Source organism: Eurypyga helias, unplaced genomic scaffold (genome assembly GCF_000690775.1).
Source record: "Eurypyga helias isolate BGI_N326 unplaced genomic scaffold, ASM69077v1 scaffold18434, whole genome shotgun sequence".
NCBI classification, from domain to species: domain Eukaryota; kingdom Metazoa; phylum Chordata; class Aves; order Eurypygiformes; family Eurypygidae; genus Eurypyga; species Eurypyga helias.
In genome coordinates, this window is record NW_010247039.1 from 194,092 (window position 1) to 212,243 (window position 18,152).

The following is an 18,152-nucleotide window of genomic DNA, read 5'->3' on the forward strand; positions in this document are numbered from 1 at the left end:
CCCACCCAAAGTGTGTTTTTTATCCTGATTTTCCTGTAGGCTAGTAAAGACCATATTTTTGAGCTAGCACGGGCATTAAACAAACCACAAAAGAGTCTTGTGAAAGGCAGGCAACCATTTTTTACCCTATTTCATATATTCCCTTCTTTAATCTAGGCCTTTTAATCTTGCCTCAATCTAAAATCATTTCTGGTTGACAAGCATCTCTGCCGCTTCATGCGGGGGCAACCAACACATCCCTTTGCTAAGACAACCCACCTTCAAAACTCGTCTTCCAGAGCCTTTCCCCTTCTCAGATCAGCGTCAGACCGGACCCTCAGGCGCATCACAAACTACACCTAGAAAGGGCTCTTGGGAAGATTACTTCCGTAACCCCATATTCTCCAGGACTAAGGCAATGTCACCTTTCCTTTAGTGCCATTTTTAGCGCCTTCGCTTTTCCGTGGTGCAGCTCCCATATTCCTCATTGCCTGTCCTCTGCCCTTCTCTGCAGACTCTCTACCCTGACGGAGCTCTCACAAGTTCTTCCTGCTGCAGATGGCATTTTGACAGAGACACGGGGCGTGTGTGTGTGTGATATATGTGGAACCAACTTGTAGTAGTAGTATGAGCCACATACAAATGTTCTAACAGACACTGATAAGCATAGCTAAGTATTCTCAGCTAAACAAAAAAAAACCAACCCAAAACCCACCCAAACAAAAAACCCACCCCAAAAAACTCCAAGCTGAAAGTTTCTATATTCTCCAAGAACGCTCTAAGGAATGTTCAAACTTCTTCCATTCTTGTTACCCAAATGTTCAACCACCCTACCCCCACCTCACTGCAAAACCTGACCGAAGGTTATGTAGCACCACATGAACCCAGCACGCCAAGTCAGGGAAACACTCAAACTTGGTTCTTCTTCTGTCTGTATTTCTGTAATACGCTGCAATCTGACATCTTAAACCGAACCCCCCACCATTTCTAATATCATGACTGCAATGGAACTGTGGTGGGGGTTTTGCTAATTGTGATAAGCTTTGGGGTTTTTTTGGCAGTGCCCGTTCTCCTTCCTACAACCCCCTTAGCGCCGAACCTTCCTGCCTACTCACTGCTCGCCTGGCTTACTTTGGAGAGGTCAGCACCCATGTTTTCTGTCTGTAAGCAGCTGAGTGCTACAATAACAGAGCTAGCTACATTGAAAAAAAGAGCCTTGATTTGGAAAGGTATCGCAATAATTTTTGCCCACTGGGAAATAATTTATTTTTTCAACTTCTCTGCTATTTAAAATTTAAATGTCCTCTCAAAGGTTAAAAAAAAAAAAAAGGAAAAAAGTGAATGCAGTTCTTTGACAATGCCTGATGGTGAACACGCATCCGTAGTTTCAAAGCGAAAGTATGCAGCGCTTCCATCTATGGATCAGCCATGCAAGTAAACGAATTGAAAAAAAATTAATCAAAAATTAAAAAGTCTAAGCACAGTTATTTTCAGTGAGGACAGCAAATGAATTATAGGCATGCTGGGTTTGAACTGGGAACTCACCAGGGAGCTTTTATGGAAAAACATCCTGCTCCAAACAGGTAAGGTCTTCACGTAAAGGGGAAAAATGCACAGAAATTAGATGAAAACTCAATTACCAACAAGTACACTGTATATCATGCCATCAAGATTTATGCAGAAGGTAAACAAAATAATTCTTTATAACCATTCACGATGTCCCGAGAGAGATGTCGACCTCTCATGTAACCAGCATGCTGACGGTCACGACATAACCGCTCACATGAACAGTCCCACTGACAAGGCAACCACCCACAGAAGCAGGAGCTGGCGGGGCAGGCTCTTCATGCACAACTGCTGCCACAAACGGAATGCACCAGTTGCAAGCAGGCTTTAAGGCTAGAACTTCAGCTGGACACAGTTTAGGTTTCCTTCCTGAAAACTGCTGAGAATTCTGAGGCAAAAGCAGTCAAGAGCCTTAAACAGACATTAAAGTCAAAACCAATAGAAAAGGTAAATCAGCATCAAAAGGAACAAATATTTGGGTGCTTGCCGTGAAACACTGAAGGTCTGAGTGGCAGTTTTACAAATTTACTGAAAAGAGGCAAGTCCCAAGTAAAACCAACGACAGGTACAAGCACCACCTTTTAGAAAAAAATATTCAGCCTTTTCCTAGGATAGAAACACACCATTACATTCAAAACCTTCAGCAACTGTACGACACAGCAATCTCATTTCCTTACTTACAAGCTTGCGCAGAATGCCGGAAAGAGAACCCTAATTTACTTCAAATGTATTTGATGTTAAAAATCACCTGCGTTTTTGGTCACTCAACAATTTATCTACAACATGATTTTATTGTATTTTTTGTTCAAGTAATTTGCACTGTGTATAGTCATTAAGTGGTACTGCACACCACTGATTTTAGTGCATTTTTAATGGAAATTTCCTGTGTTGTTTACATCTCCCTTGAAAAAACCTCTGCCATACTTCCATTTGCATAAAATCTGAAAAGGAGGAACAGGAGGCAAATTTAGAGTGACTCACATGCTCAAGTCTTCTTTGATACTCACTTGGGATGTAACATCATCCACGAAATTGCTGAATAACTGATTTTGTAAATGCCAATTCGTCATTCGTCTTTTTATACTCTGGCTCAAGGATAAGTTCTGGCTAGTTGAAACAAGTGAAATATTTTCAGGCAACCACCTAACAGAAAAGGTCTACCAGAGAGATGTATAAAGCACTCAGCCACGTGCCTGCTCAATTAAAAGCAGACCTGTGTGATAAAAATTAGGTCTGTGAACTAAATTTGACATGAGCACAACATCAATGAATGCAAACATCCTCTTCAGAACACATTTAGGTGAAGGTACAAAACTAACACATGCATTCATCTACAACCAAAAGTGTAAAAATCCAATATAGAACAGAATATTGCAGAGAAAAAAATCTGTCCTCCCCACTCCCTATTTTTTATTAGTAATATAGGTTAAAAAAAAATTGAAGATCTTTCAAACTCTGTATAACGGACCAGCCTTCAACTAGTTTACAAACTGGGTTTGTACTTAAATGCATGTTTGGCTATCAGTGTCGGGGGGGAGAGCTCAGGTCATGGAACCATCTGCCTTTCTAGACATAACGTACCATCTCTGAAGAGTGACAAAACCCAGTTAAGCTGTGTGACTTGTACGATCGCCCGTGCAGCCCACATGTTCAGCCCTGAGCTGCAGACCATTCTAACGGCCCAACAGAAGATCAGCACTGTCACGCCGTTTAAATACTTGATGGAAAGCTAAGTCTTCTGCACAATCCACAGCCAATACAGTTGAAAACCTAGACTCTACCTACTGTAAACGTGAGCCACTGGTGAGGGAACAAACCTGACTGGGAGCTTAGAATTTCTGAATGATGATCCTGGATGCTTTGGTTAGCATTTTCTTTTCCTCTCTGCCTCAGTTTCTCTGGGTGCAAGAAGCAGGCAAAAGACGTTTCCCTGACCTCATTAGAATGTTTTAACAGAAAACATAAGCCGGTTTGGGGTTTTATTGTCTGTTTGTTTTGGTTGGGGTTTTTTGCACAACATATTATATTGATCTGATTATACTTGTAAATTAACAAATTCCTCTATTTTAATTACAAATTGACCTAGGTGGATACATGCTTCAATGGAGGTTTTGTTTGTTTCTTTTTAACATGAATACAGAATCCTTATCATGAAGAAAACAGAATTACACCTGAAAAGAGTACAGTAGACTCTTAATAAAAAGTCTTAAGTGTGAGAGAGACAACTTGGCATTTCCTTTTTGTTCATGAGACCTCATTTCTTTTAGGATTACTATTTTTTTTCCTATGATATTTATATAAGCAATTGTTTTTCACTATTTCCTTCACATAATATGGAGGGTATGCTAACTGAAAGAGAGAGAATGTACAAATTACAGGATAACCCAACCTTGAAAAGACAGCACCAGATGGCTACGCTCGGTGACAGTAACCCAGCAATGCCGAGGCAAAAAACTCGCTGAGGTTCCCCATTCTGACAACCAGCGAGAAATTCAAAGGAAAATTATGGAATGAAGATGATTTATGATTCAAAGTTCCCCCAGAATTTTCTTAATTTCTTATCTGATTCTGAGTTTTAGCAAATTGAAAACTGAAACATTCTTTGATTTTGCATTATCAGGTTCTGTAAAAACCATTTAAGCTTTGCGTAAGCTGTGCACTAACCACTTACTCTAACCCTCATGTTGCCATAGCAAGAATCCGTTCATAGTGGGACCTGAACAAAATTTAGTGCAAATAACTGTATTTCATATGAATTGAAAATCATGACAGTAGCTGCTCTATTACCAAAATGTATTATAAAAGCTAAAGGTGTCACATCTGAGAAATGTGCCAGAAAGAGGATGCCTGGCTTCAGCATGCGGGGAAGCTGCCCTCTCGTACTGAATTCTTACTTTCACTTTACAATTTTTTTCTTGACGTTTTTGGTTCTTTTTCCTACTTAATTGTATCATGACACCATGACTTTTCACTCTTCATTTTTGTTTGCTTCAGCAGTAGAACCAGCAATAAATTAAGCTCTCTAAGTCAAAATGAAACCAATGGCTGTCAGTGATTTTCAGTTCAATGAAAAGCAATGAAACGCTACAATGACAAAACTGCACCAGCCACTTTACCTACTTTTCCCCTTCCTTACTGGGGGTGGAAGGAGGGACAGGAGGAAGAACGGACAGTTTCACGTGTAAAAACACACCATCCAAATCTTTTGGATGGAAAACAAAGTAAGGTTTATTCCCGCTCCTAGAAGGTACGTCGGATGTCTCTGTTTTGACAAGACCCAACTAATGCAGGTTACAACCTGGTGTTTCACTAAAGCTATAATGTATTTGAGAATGAAGTATGATACAAGTATAATGACCACATCCCTTGAGAAAGTTAAAACAAATGCTGCTGTCAGAGAAGTCGACTTTTACACTAGTTTTTTTCTTTTGGGGCAATTATTGTCTCTGTTATTTCCCTCCTTCCTATTACAGCTCATCTGTGTCCCCACATTCTTACAAACTGGAAACTAACTACAACTCAGCCCACCAACACAAGGAACGCTCATAAAGCTACTGCAAAGCACAAAGCTGTCTTCTAACACACTCTGATTCACTGCCTTTTATAGACAAGCATGAGATGGACCATGCAGTTCTTCCCCTTTCAAATCTGTAAGTTCTTTGTAAATGAGCAATGAATTAACCCATTCACCAGACCTGAGAAGGAATTCAGCATTACTATTAAAATTTTGAGAAGGAAACTGAGGCACAGACATGTAAAGACCTATTAAATCTACCTCTTTTACTGTCATATCCCCTTAATCTTTAAAACATAAGATGCTTCCTTCCTCATTAGTGTTAGAGTCCCTTTGGGAAAGCGTATCTGCTCCTCAGAATGTGCTGACAGTACAAACTGCAGGAAAGCGAGTCAATGGGATGACAAAATATAGGGACAAAAATTAAGTGCTTCATCAAGGTGCAGAAATTATAATGAGAGACTTGAAAAAGCAAGGGAAGAAACAGAGGGTAGGGAACAAGGAAATGATAGTGATGGCAAGAAAGGAGGTAAGCTCTGAGCTACTCAGTGCTGAGCATGTGAATTGTATTCAGAACAGGAGAGTTTAATGACTGATCAGGAAATGTTCCAAAAGCCGTAAGTTTGCATGAGAAAAAAAGCACCTGTGCTGAACAGTACGGCAATGACACAACTCCAGATTCTGGGCTTTCATTCCCACAGGGCTACTGTGAACACTTAAAAAATTTACTGCCATTCCACTTGTCAAGTAAAATGACATGTTTTCAGCTCTGCTTGAGACCGAGGATATTAAGAGCACTGATCAGTCCTTTCAGTACCTGAAAAATATTTTGCTGTCTTGGATACTAGAAGGAAACAAACCAACTTGGGGTTTTGGTTAATAGAACCTGCATAACTTAATTGATGTCTAGTATTAAAGCAGCTTTTCCTATGTTGAAAGCAAACAAAACGGACAAATCCAGAATGGCTAATTATATGGTATTCTTTTAGTCTTACTTTTTACTTCTAGAAATGTGCTGCAACAGATTAGATTTTTAGCTCTTTAATAGTAGCAACAACAGAAAAGGCATCTGCTCTGAGGGCCACTGAAGAGCGACTGTAAAATCCAACCGATAGCGAGTCCGTCTCCTTTTCTGATCACTGCACAATCACAAGGTTAAGCAGCTGCTCCCAAAGAAGAGCCTTGTTTCCTCGGAGCAGTGCTTAAAGGTGCTGACCATGTAGGTGTAAATACATCTGTCTTTTGCCATTTGCAGTAATACATGCCTCCTACACTTCCCAGAGTGAGGCAGATGGTCCCTGTCCTGTCTAAATATTACACTGTGCAGACTTACGTTGCTATGTGTTTCTAGAAATATGAGGGCAGATGTTAAATATGTTAAACACACGCTTTGCCCCCTGGAGGTTTAAGTTAAGGCTGCTGTCTCAATTTGGTCATTTTAGGCATGCCAGGCTTCTTGGATCCTAGGCATTCTTCTTAAATCCCTGCTTTATAAATACAGCTTTTCATGTTAATTTTGTGTACTTTCATCAAATCTTTTGGATGCAGAACAAATGAAGGAAGCTCTCAGCTTAGCACGATGCCTTTACATGGGCTTCGCTTAAAGTTATGATCCTCATTCATGAAAACTGTATTTACACAGCAGGGTATTTCCCATGACTGTTGTTTCCCCCCCTTTAAAGCCTCACTGAGTATTTTAAATCTAATTAGTTTTTAAAATTAATTACACAAAATATAGGACAAGGACAGTTTGGAACAGTAAAATTTACTTAAAGACAACTACGAACATGAATACTCTCTGAATATGTTAAGTGTCTTTAAGAATAGATAATTCAATAAAATAATGCAGATTTATGACATTTGCAATACCTGCAGAAAAGTTTACTGGTATCAGCACAGCGCTAACGGAACAGCCTCTGTAAAGGCCGCTGCCTGAATTACTGTTGCAAACCAAGTGCTTTTTTAAAACTCACCATTCTCGCCAGTGCTGCGATCACCCTACCCACGGCAGACTCTCAGCTGGCTTTTTATTCTGTCTCCTGTCCCACCTTCTTCTAAGCATCTGTCCATTTCTAGGAGTCTACCTCCTGACCCCAGAATTACCTTTCTGTCCTTCGCTGACTGTACTCTTCAAGTCACCTTTTTGATATTTTCCTCTCTTTCGGGACTGTAACTTCCTGTGTATCTGCATGCACATCAACCTCTCTCCGACCCCACCTCCCTTCCCGTCCTCGTCCAAGATCACACCTTTCCGTACTTTCAAAATCCACCTGACCGCTCGCACAAACTATTTCCCTTGCCTGTCTTTACACTGTAAGCAGGAAAAAAATGCAAAAATAAGCAGCGGAAATACATGTTTGGAAGAAGTTAAACCACAGCATTACCCTCACACTGCTTCTTTCCTGTTTCTAAGTCCCATTTACAATTCTCTATGAAGTTCAGGAACTTATCCGCAGACAGCCTCTGTGCTAAGGGCAACTGCATGTTCGTAGTTCACGATCTAATGAAATCAGATCTAGTCTAATGAAATTCTTATTTACGGCAGCAAGAGCGGGACTGGGTTGTCAGAGATTAAATATACAGGTACACACGTATGTATGTGCATACACGTTATGTATGCGCATGCACACGTATGTGTGTGCACACGTGCTTTAGAACCTCAGCACGCACACTTCCTGCACTAAACAAAGAAGAACAGATTTTACAGGGTGTTCTGAACACTCAAGCACAGAACATGGGAATTAATCAGGGAGAGAGAGAATATCCATGAGCTCTCGCCGGAAAAATAATTCCCGGGTTCATGAAAGAGAAGGTAAAATTCACCTCCCTATGGGGGTTTGAGCAAGAAAGCACTGAAGCAAGACAGTGCCTGCACTCATTTGCCAACACAGAGGAAAATGTTATGAACCTGCAGGACTCTCAACTGCTTTGTCCAACCACATGCCACACGCGATCTGTTTTGCTTAAAATGTAAAAGCAATCTGTAAGTAATGGATTGGTCACTTGTAACTAGGCAATATTCAGAAAATATTGAACAACCAAAAAAAGTGAGAGGGTGGAAAGAATAATCACCCACTAGCTTTATCTATTAATTGCAGAAACTGAAGACTTGAAATTTAGCGAAAAGTATCACTGTTGAACAGTACCGACTAACTTAAAAATTCTTAAAGTTTCTGAAGCTCACAAAACTTTTAGTAACTATAATATACATATATTTTGTAGAGTTTTTCACAACAAATATTATGAAGTGCTGGATCATGGCAGAGTGAGAAGTACCAAAGTGCAGCTGGCTCCGGAATGAAAGTCCACACGTGAATTTCATAGTACAGAACAGTCACTTCAGAGGAAAAATAAGGTCAAGAAAACAGCAGGATTAAGTTTTCTCTTTATACTCAACCTGGCTTATTCTCTTTCCTTTTCTGATAGTCAAAAATAATTTCTCCCTGAAAAGTTTGGAAATCAAAATAAACAAGCTAAAAAAAAGAAAGTAAACCCATAACTTATTCTGATTGAATACAGCTCTGCTTATGTTTCATAGCAATTCCTGGTGTGAAACTTCTCCTGATGTCAGCATATAGTATTTCCCATATGGTAGACTGCAAGAAAATGACCCACCCAAATAAATACTCCTAAATCTGTAGAGAGTTGTTTTCAGGTTCTGTTTACATACTGGATGCTGCTTTTCTTTTCTTGCCTCCTCTTCCCTCCACCCCCCTTCTGTTGCCATTAAATTACATACATGGAAACTAAAATAGTTTTACTGCTTAAGTATCACTAGTAACACATATTATGTCCATATTAATTATAAACAACGTTAGAAAGGAGCGTGCAGATACACTTACCCTGTGCGTTTGGTGATGGTCCCTAATGTCATTGGCTGTTTGATCTGAGCAAGAGGCAACACCACAGTCAAACTTGGAAGAGGCAGGAGTCGAGGGTTCCCAGGATTATTGTTTGTGAAGTTATTGTAAGTATCTTGGCTGTTCAATTTACCTTGATGGGATAGAGACGTAAAAAAACACATTATTGGAAAGTTTTCTCCATTTATCATTTCTAACAACTGCTTGAAATAAGCTTTTACCAAAAAAAGAAATAATGAGTACCTGTTGTAAACAAAAACAGATCTAAAAAAGTAATCTTCATTTCAGGTAAAAAATAAATTACAATGGAAGCAGCAAATATTTATTTTTATATATGGGAATAAGGTCCTCTTCCATGGAAAAAAAAAAGCTTGCCTGGCAGTTTTGTTCACCAAAAAGATTTCAAGTTCAATTTGAAGACCAAGCTCTGGATTCCAATTCTCCGTTAAAAAAAAAAGAAGAAAATCTGGAAGGGAACTATTTTCCTAAAGTACCACATACAGTGTTGGTAATTGAAAGTCCTGAAAAGGTCGCTTTTTGTTGTCTCTACGGATAAAGGCACACATAATAGTAATCTGCCGGACTAAGACCGGAGGAAAATAACAAGGAACTGTATAAAATAAAGCCATGTCAAACTACATGTAAAAATCATGGAAGTATCAAGAAGTAACAAATTTTATATTCATTCAAATAAGAAGAAAACAAAACGTAGGTACTCAAAAAAAAAAAGAGGGGGGAAACATAACAAAAAACTCCAACAACCCTAAATTTAGTTTGTTTCAAAGAGGTCTGTGCTGGATATACGCCCAGTTTAGATACGCTTTCTTACTTTCTGTATCATTCTGTAGTCACAACCTTTCATTCTTCAGTGAGAAAAGGAAACTAGCTACAAATTTCATGGACAGTAAAGAAAGAAATGTGAAGAAACCAAAGAAAGAAGTTAAACAAAAAAGGGGCCAGTCTGTTTATAACAGAATCAAAAGTACTTTAAATAGACAAGCAACCATGAATTAAAAGGTTTAGATCATTAACTTGTTTTTCTGTGTTCCTATAATGCTGTGAAACGCTGGCTTTGTTCTTAATCAAAAGGGAGCCATATTGGGAATTAGGTTTCTAAACAACCGATGCATTCTACACAGATATTATACAAATCCCAGGCCAAATCCATACAATCTGACTGAAGAGCAGCCACCTTTTTTGAAGGAAGAAAAACAGCACAGAAAAGGGTTTCTCACAGGAAGCTGCCTCAAAAGCTTTAATGGTACTTCAGATGGATTGAAAATAGGAAAAGGAAGGCGGAAAAATCTTAATGAATGTCTCATCATCCTAAAGACACTCAATGCTTCCTTTACCCTTCTTTTAATACTATATAACTGTAAGCTTAGAGGTTTTATTTGTTTTTTCTACAAAGTCCATAGACCTCTGTATCAGAAAAGCACAGTAACAAAAAATGATGAAATTACAAAGTGTATTTTGTGTTAAGTATCTGGCCTGAACATTAGTCAATACGTTTTAAGAGAAATAGCAAGGCTTTAATGAATAACAAGCCTATTGAAGTCTCAGAGAGCAGATTTCATTAATAGCAACTTTCCTGCACCAACTTGGAATAAAAAGAAACAGGAAAGGGGAAAAAAAAAACCCAGCTCAGTTTTAAATTAAGACTGAGATGCAATTAATTTTTTTAAGATTAGTTGCATAATGCATTCTTGGTTCTTGTAGAAAGAAGCTAGAAGTCTTGTAGAAAGACTAGTTTTCTGCATTACTGTCTAATTAGTTACTGTTGCATGTAATCAAGGCCTCTCTGAAAGTGTTTCACCCTCCTACATTCACCATGAGCCGCTGCACTCTACGCAGCAGTGACGGTATCTACAGAAGGGGCTCCAAATGTCTCTAATTTGTTTTCTTTTACTTGTTAGGAATATAATGATTAACCATGAACTACTGAACCAAACGACTGTGTTGTAACAGTCCCCTCTCTCTCCCTCTCAAGCCACATTTAATTACTCAGTGCCCTCTGCTCCCAACATCATGTAGTTCTGCATATGCAAAACCTTCAGGTGATTCAACAGAATATTTGCATGCAGAGAAATGAGGCATTTACAGATGTCCTTCCTACACAAGGATGAGCTTCATCATTTTCCTACAAGTCGAGGAATCCCGAGGTAGTTGAGGATACTCAGAAAACTGCAGGATTAAGTCCTCACTTAGGAGTTTTTTTATTAATTGTAGCAACAAGATCCTACAAATTTTTAGGCCCACACACAAGAAAACAAAAGGTAAACAAAAAAATAACTAAACTACACAGAGAGAACTGAAAACGTGTAAAAGAGATACTGAATGGGACCAAAATAACATGATTCTTCTTTGAAAAAAGCATTCAGAGGTCAAGCATTTCATTTTGAAATGTAGAGCTTAGTCTGAGGCATGAAAACGTCAAGAAAAAATCAGCTAATCTAGAGCTCATAACATACAGCACTTCACAGCACAAACAATTAAAAAATCATCTATGACAAATGGAAAAGCTGAAAATACCTAACATATCCCAATAACTATTGCCTGCCCATCTGCATTTTCTGCAGCGACGTTCAGTTGCTTAACTGCAAATAAATGTAACCGAAGGTGATACAAGTCAAAAATTAAAAGATGGAATGCTATAAAGACACGAGTTATTTCTGACAGTAAAGGTTTTCTTGAAAATCTGGCCATTAAGACGGTGCAATGAGTAAGGTTAAAGAAAATCATGCTTAATAGAAGAAATAAGCATATTTGTTCTTCACAAGCCTATTTTTAGCTATTTTTATGATATCAGTGATCAATACTGTTGTATCTTCCTTGTACGTCACCTCAGACCTATGAGAGAGGTACATGCATGCCATTTAACAATTAGGGCTGATCCTTTCCCAAGCGAAAGCTGTACTGCGCATTCTGAATTTCATTAGAACAAAACAGTGTCACAAATGATGTTTAATAAGTCATTTTAAACCCCCGTAATTTTATGACACGCTGTTGCACCCGTCTAGAAATTCGCTGAAGTCACCCTCCATTTCTCCAGGCCTGCAAAGCAGGGCACAACTCCTGCAGTGAAGAGGAGTTGTGTGTGCACAGGACTGCCGTAGCAGGGCGAAAGAGCACAAAGAATGCACTCAAGCATCAACATTATTTCTACAGCTCGAGCAGTTGTTGACTCACTGTCAAAGGACAAGCAACAGATAAGACAAAGTTTAAGCTGGCTAGAAACATCAAATATTTTTCATCCAGCAGAATCCTGTACTCGTTACTTTGCCACATATGGACAGTATATGTTCATTCTTGTAAGGAGATATGTATATTAATAAAGAATAAAACCCTGGGATTATAGCTTCAATAGAGTAGCTTCACTCGGCATTTACAATTTAACTTCAAATACTAACTTGGTTGTATACTGACAGCTACACACAAATCACGTCCTGTTGACTCTTCAAGGAATACTTTCCATTGCAATTAATCTAGAAAAAATTAATTTTTTCTAAAAAAAAAAAAAATTACAAACCTTCACAATTTCATGGCGAACTTGTCCTCTCAAGAAGCAATGTGAACATTTCCAGCAGAGGCTCCTGAGTGCTGAGGCACCTTCCCTTGGTAATCACCCAGCGCGTGAGCTAACAGCACTCAGGACCCTCTGCAAGGCCCTTGGGTGAAGTATTTGTCTTTCCACAGGCTGCCACCAAAGAGACTTTCAGGTGACAGTTCAAGAGCTGTGCGAGGAATACATTAAAGCCAGTTTAGGCTAAAGTTTATTTTCCCCGTAGGCATCCTCCCATTTGCCTGCACTCCGGGCCTCAGCTATGGACACACGCAAAAGGAAGCACTTAGATTATTTTCACTCAAATATTACAAACTCAAGGTCCAAACTCTTGAGCTCAACCACACCCAATCCAAACCAATCCTACAGTTAATTCAGCTTTTTAGTCTTCCATTGGAAAAAAGAAAAGTTCTTATGTCTCAATTTAAGCTGCTGGTAAATCTGTTAATAATCTTACTAAGGGACTTGGAAAGAAGCGGAGCATGTCGTGGCTCTGGTAGCAGCAGTTTATTTACAAGCACAGCCTCAGCTTGGATAAATGTTGCCTTCTGAGACACCGAAGTACAACCAGTTAGCTCTATCCTTGTACCTGCTTGCTGAACATCCACAACAAAATCTCCATCAGACCGGCCACCCGAAATCTGAGCCACGCTTTACCAGACATTCCATTCCACAAATACTCAAAGGAAAAATGGATTAAGTCGAGGATAAAAGTGAAGAAGGAAAACAACAATGGGTTTTGTTGTCAGACGGAGGGAGTGGCTGCCATGCCGGCCTGGCCGGGGTCATCATTAACAGACTCACTTCCACCGAGAGAAGAAGGGAGGCCTGAAAGTGCCGGACAAAAGAAATCCCAGCAGACAAAGAAAAAACAAATTAAAAGCACCATTATAAAACACAGATGCTATAAGGAAAATAAACTTCACAAGATTTACTGGGTTTTGACAAAGCAGGACATCTGTGGAAAAGACATCAGGAGCAGCTCCCAGGTAAGGCCCGGCTGGGCTCATGTCCACCCTCCTCAACGCAGCCCACAGCTGGGACCCGGCTGCGTTGGTCCCGCTCGACAGCCACACAAGAGTCACCCTCCACAACCCACACACCTTCGCCACTGCAGTGCTGTTATTGATGGCCACAACTTTTATTTATAATGGTTTTATTTACAATTATCGTTAAATCTGTCTTATGGCAGGAATGTGAGATTTAAACATTTGATCAAATCACACATTTCTGTTTGCAAAATGTACTTTTGGATTTGAAAGGGAAGTCACACATGGGAAAAAAATGTGCGAGACTTGTGAGTTTGTAACACTGTATAAAAAGCGTTCAACAACTGAAAGCAATTAATACAGTAAACTTGTCCTCTTCTGATCCAACTACGAGCCTCGATTTCAGGCCAGATTTGAAACTGGTCAGCATCTGAATGGAGTACTTCAGGGCACCACTGCCTGAGATCATCTTCTGGGGAGAGGAAGAAAAACATCCTGATTTTTGCAGCTACTAATAACATAAATATACATTAAAATGCAGCAGGGCAGATATATTCCTGCCAGCCCCAAGGAGCTCATCTGTGAATACAGCACACTGTTAGGCAAAGAGACTTTCTTGGATCCTCAAAGAATTATGCTGATGCAGCCACACTGATTGCTCCACCGTTATTTGTCCATCTCTTTAGTCCACACACAGTACCATGTTGACACAATCAACTCACTTTTTAATCAATTTAAACCCAGCTCTACTACACGGGCATGAGAGCTCCCACCACGCAACAGCCTCACCCCGTCAGACAGAAAGGGAACTCCATCTTAAAATCAAAACTACACCCTAACAACGAAGGGATGCAAACACCCAACTCACCACCAAACTGAAATGAAATCATTTTCCCCATTAAATATCCCCGGGCAGTTTCAATTGCATATGGCACGTGTCCTTGTTCAAGTGTTGTGGGATCACCTTTGCACAGCGGAATTCCACCCTGTCAGCAAGCAAAGCAAACAGGACTTGGCCCAGACTGGTTTTCTGGTAGGAAAGTAAAGATAACAGGGATCTTAGTTTCTCTGTACACTTTACATAAAAAACTAAACTGGCATCGAGCACCTCTCAGCTTCATAATGATTCTATGCTGATTTTTTTTGGTTTTCTTCCATTACTCCAATACAAAAAGCTTAGTAATGCAGTGTCATTAAAATTCAAAATCCACTTGATCAGCTTTTACATCTTACAGTATTTAACAGACTACATTTCAAAGCATACCACGAAGTCTGCCGACATTAACACTACATATAAACATCTTTAATTTGGTAAATAAAAATGCAGTAGCTCAAGGCTATGCCATCATGCGGAGGCCGAGTCGTAAGAAAACGAACTGTTTGGCCGTTATTTCTGTTTAGGGTAACACTGGAGATTCTCAACTAAACATTCACTAATCGTATAGGTCAAGGGAAATAAAATGCTTTCTAACTGGCAGACAGAAAACGGCAGGAAAACCAGAAGTGTCATGGATGTGGTAGTTTATTTTGCTTTGCTTTTTATTCCATACAAAATGTTTCCCGGATGAGAATGCAAAGCTTCCCAGCTCCAGTTCCAAGACTTTCCCCCTCGTTTCTGACCTTTTCTCAGACATGTTCCAGTATAATCTGTAATCTGTTACAGTCGGAAGAGGAAACAGCAGCGCCCTGGTGAGAAACGCTGCCTTGTGACCAGAGCAGCGCCCTGCGGAAGCAACGCTGGCTCGCAGGAGTCATTTGGAAGAGCTTGACAGACAACCTCAACACCGTCCTGAGAAACACACTCAAGACCACGAGTGCTAATTACTGCTGAAGTGGGCTGTTTTCTTTTACATTGTTTTACTCAGCCAAATGCGTTTTATCTCTGTAAAATGTTACACATTCTCCTAGAAAAAGTCAGGAAACTAATTATTTTAGTTAACGATCACTTCTAAATTGAAGTTACACTTCAATTTCCTTGAATTGTATCCTACCAAATTTAACCTCATTTTACACCCTAACCCTCACTACTTCCAATACCATTAGAGCCGTTAAGGGAAGAACATTACATGTCAGCTATAGCATGTATGTGCACACAATCTAGCTACTTGGAACAATTTTTTCTCTCAATTAAACTGGTGCAAATCCAAAACCTATCACTAACTTGATTCCATTGAAATGGATGGGAGAAAATAATGCAACCAGTTGGTTTTGTAACGCTTAAAACTGCTTAAAATTGAACGTTTTGAAACACAGCTGCACTAAATCTCATGATTATCCTAAGAAAGCAGAACTTTCTCTCTATTTGCATCCAGGCAAGGCACGTGATCGTGACAGACGAGCTCCTAAGTCAGAATTCTCTGCCGAGACATGCAAGCGCCAGTCCAAGTGTTGCAGCCACTGATGAGAGTCTCCTCTGCCCTCTCACCCGAGCTCCTTGAACTTCAGCTCTTCCAACTGCTCGTCAGCATCATCCACTCAAAATCTGAACATGGCCTCATAATACCCCTTTTGTCCTGAAGTTTCTCTTCCTTCTACAATCTTCAGTTTCAAAAACCCTGCCCCTCATTTATAAAGCATCCCACTGATACCCGAAGATCTCCTCTTGTCCTTGGCAAAGGACAGAAGAGAGAAGGAACTCCTATCAGCCCTTTAACACACGTTATCTCTACCTGGCCAAAGACGGATTATGAAAGAACGGGTCAAACCTCAAGTGCTACCTGGGATTTGAACCTGTCATTTACTTCAATAATTAGTGACACACAGCTGGCTGTTTCACACAGCTCTGCGCATACTTCTTCCTTTCCTGCGTGGAGAAGAAATTACACTGACAGTTCAGAGGAATCAAAAAGCAGGAAGCCACTTCTTCCAGAAGAGCAAGAGTGTCCCAGGCTCTGTGGCACCTCTCAGCAACAGCTGTGAGGACATCCATAGAGTTAACTGCCTTGTGTGGAAAAGATCTCCTTGAAAATCCGACCCAAATATCTGCTTGCAGTTTTCCCTCCTCATTTTGTGCAGATACTGGTTTGCTGCGCTGACGTTGCTCAACAAGCTGCACAGTAAAGGTGCCTTGAAGCATTTCTTTAGAAAACAACCCCTCCAACACCACACATAAAAGTCTGGTGTAACAATCATCTTTCAGGACTTACTTAACTAAAAATATTGCTGGTGCAAAGCTCAAGTCCATTTATGGGCAAAACTCTCCTGGAAGTAAAAACAACAGAACTTGATTGCCAGCTGTTGGCTCCAGGCTTTGCATCTCCACAAAGCCGGCGGCAGCAGCAACACTTCAGCTGGTTTCCTCCAGATGGTGGATACCAGCAAAATCGGCCAAACTGGCCCTTCCCCTCTTAGGTCATCCCTAGTAACCTCCAGCCCGGCAGGGAGGGGTCCAGCCACTGCTGCCCTCTTTGTACCAGACCTTCCACCTTCAACTCTCCACAGGTTAAAAGACACCAAGATTAGCTACGGGGATAGCTATGGAATACTTTTCAAACAAAAGCGATGGTGCATTGCCCACCCTTCCCGACGCGTGGCTGTAAGCCAGCCCTGGATCAGAAGCTGTGGCTGCAGCTACCACAGCTCTGGGCTTGAGTTTGCAAACTCTTCCAAGGAAAGGATGATGTGAGCTCAGACTTAACACTCCACTAACGAGGTTATTGTACAGGCAGCTTCTAGGCGCTCTGCAGAGACTCTGTTACTCCCAATTTCTTGCACATGGGAATTTTACTAACACAGTCTGCTGGTGAGTGATGAAGCGCTTGAGAAAACAAGTATGCACTATTCTATCAATCATAATTCATACCAACACAGTTCTGAATTCAAAGCCTTCTTTCAGGGGTGACTCTGAGACACTTCAGCATTGTGAACTTTAGAAAATATGGGTGTCTCAGCTTTCTCTTCAAAATGATGAAGAATAAAGCGAACTGCACAAACTACTTTTTGTTGTTTTGTTTTGTTTTTTTGCATTGAGACAACACAGTCAGAAAAACTGGTCAGTTTGTCTCCGAAACTGCAAATGACTGGTCTGGGAATTTCTGAAGGGCACCTCTGGGTGCAGCTGTGTTGGGTGAGGAGACAGGGAGGCAGGGGACGTTTAATAGCAGCCCTATACTCAAAGAGCTTAGCTTATTAGAATTTAGCACTGGCACTAAAGTGCACCTTAATACATTTGTGGCTTTGTTATTTCCACCACCTTTTTACCTATGCCTTATTTTCCCTTGCTCTAGCTGCAACAATTAGCACAAATATTTTAGAATCTGAATTCAATCCAGGTTGGATACCCAGGATTTATCCCAAGTTATGTGAAAAAGAAAAGTGCCTTGAGAACCACTGCATATGAGAACTTGATAATAATACCCATGGATAATTATAATAAATGGCTTGTCTGAAACACCCATAGAATAGGAACTGAAGTAAACCATAGCAATCTCTCTCCCTCTTCCACCCACCACACACCCTCGGCTGCTCTGCTCTTTTACCCATGACCGTTAAGGATGTTTTCTGGCTCTGTGACAGCATCGTGACTCAGGTCATGAGAAGTGTCAAAGATGCATTTCCTTGAGATGGGAAAAAGCAACTGATTTTAACAGCCCACAAAGACTAAGCAAAAAGAATAAGCCCAATCAGCATATTTAAGGGTAAAGATAAACCTTTTAAGAGATACAAGTATATTTTATTTCCAA

At 40.2% G+C, this 18,152-nt stretch overlaps 1 protein-coding gene across 1 annotated transcript in view; it reads right to left on the minus strand.

Moving 5' to 3' along the window:
- The window catches only part of LOC104508864 (breast carcinoma-amplified sequence 3-like), a gene marked incomplete at its 5' end in the record, with an annotated part of 38,109 nt that extends 29,057 nt beyond the window's left edge, over positions 1 to 9,052 (minus strand). Inside the window, one exon of the mRNA XM_010150620.1 lies at positions 8,902 to 9,052. Within this exon, the coding sequence (XP_010148922.1) occupies positions 8,902 to 9,052 (151 nt within the window). The remainder of the gene's footprint in view (positions 1 to 8,901) is intronic.
- Positions 9,053 to 18,152: the final 9,100 nt, after the last annotated feature.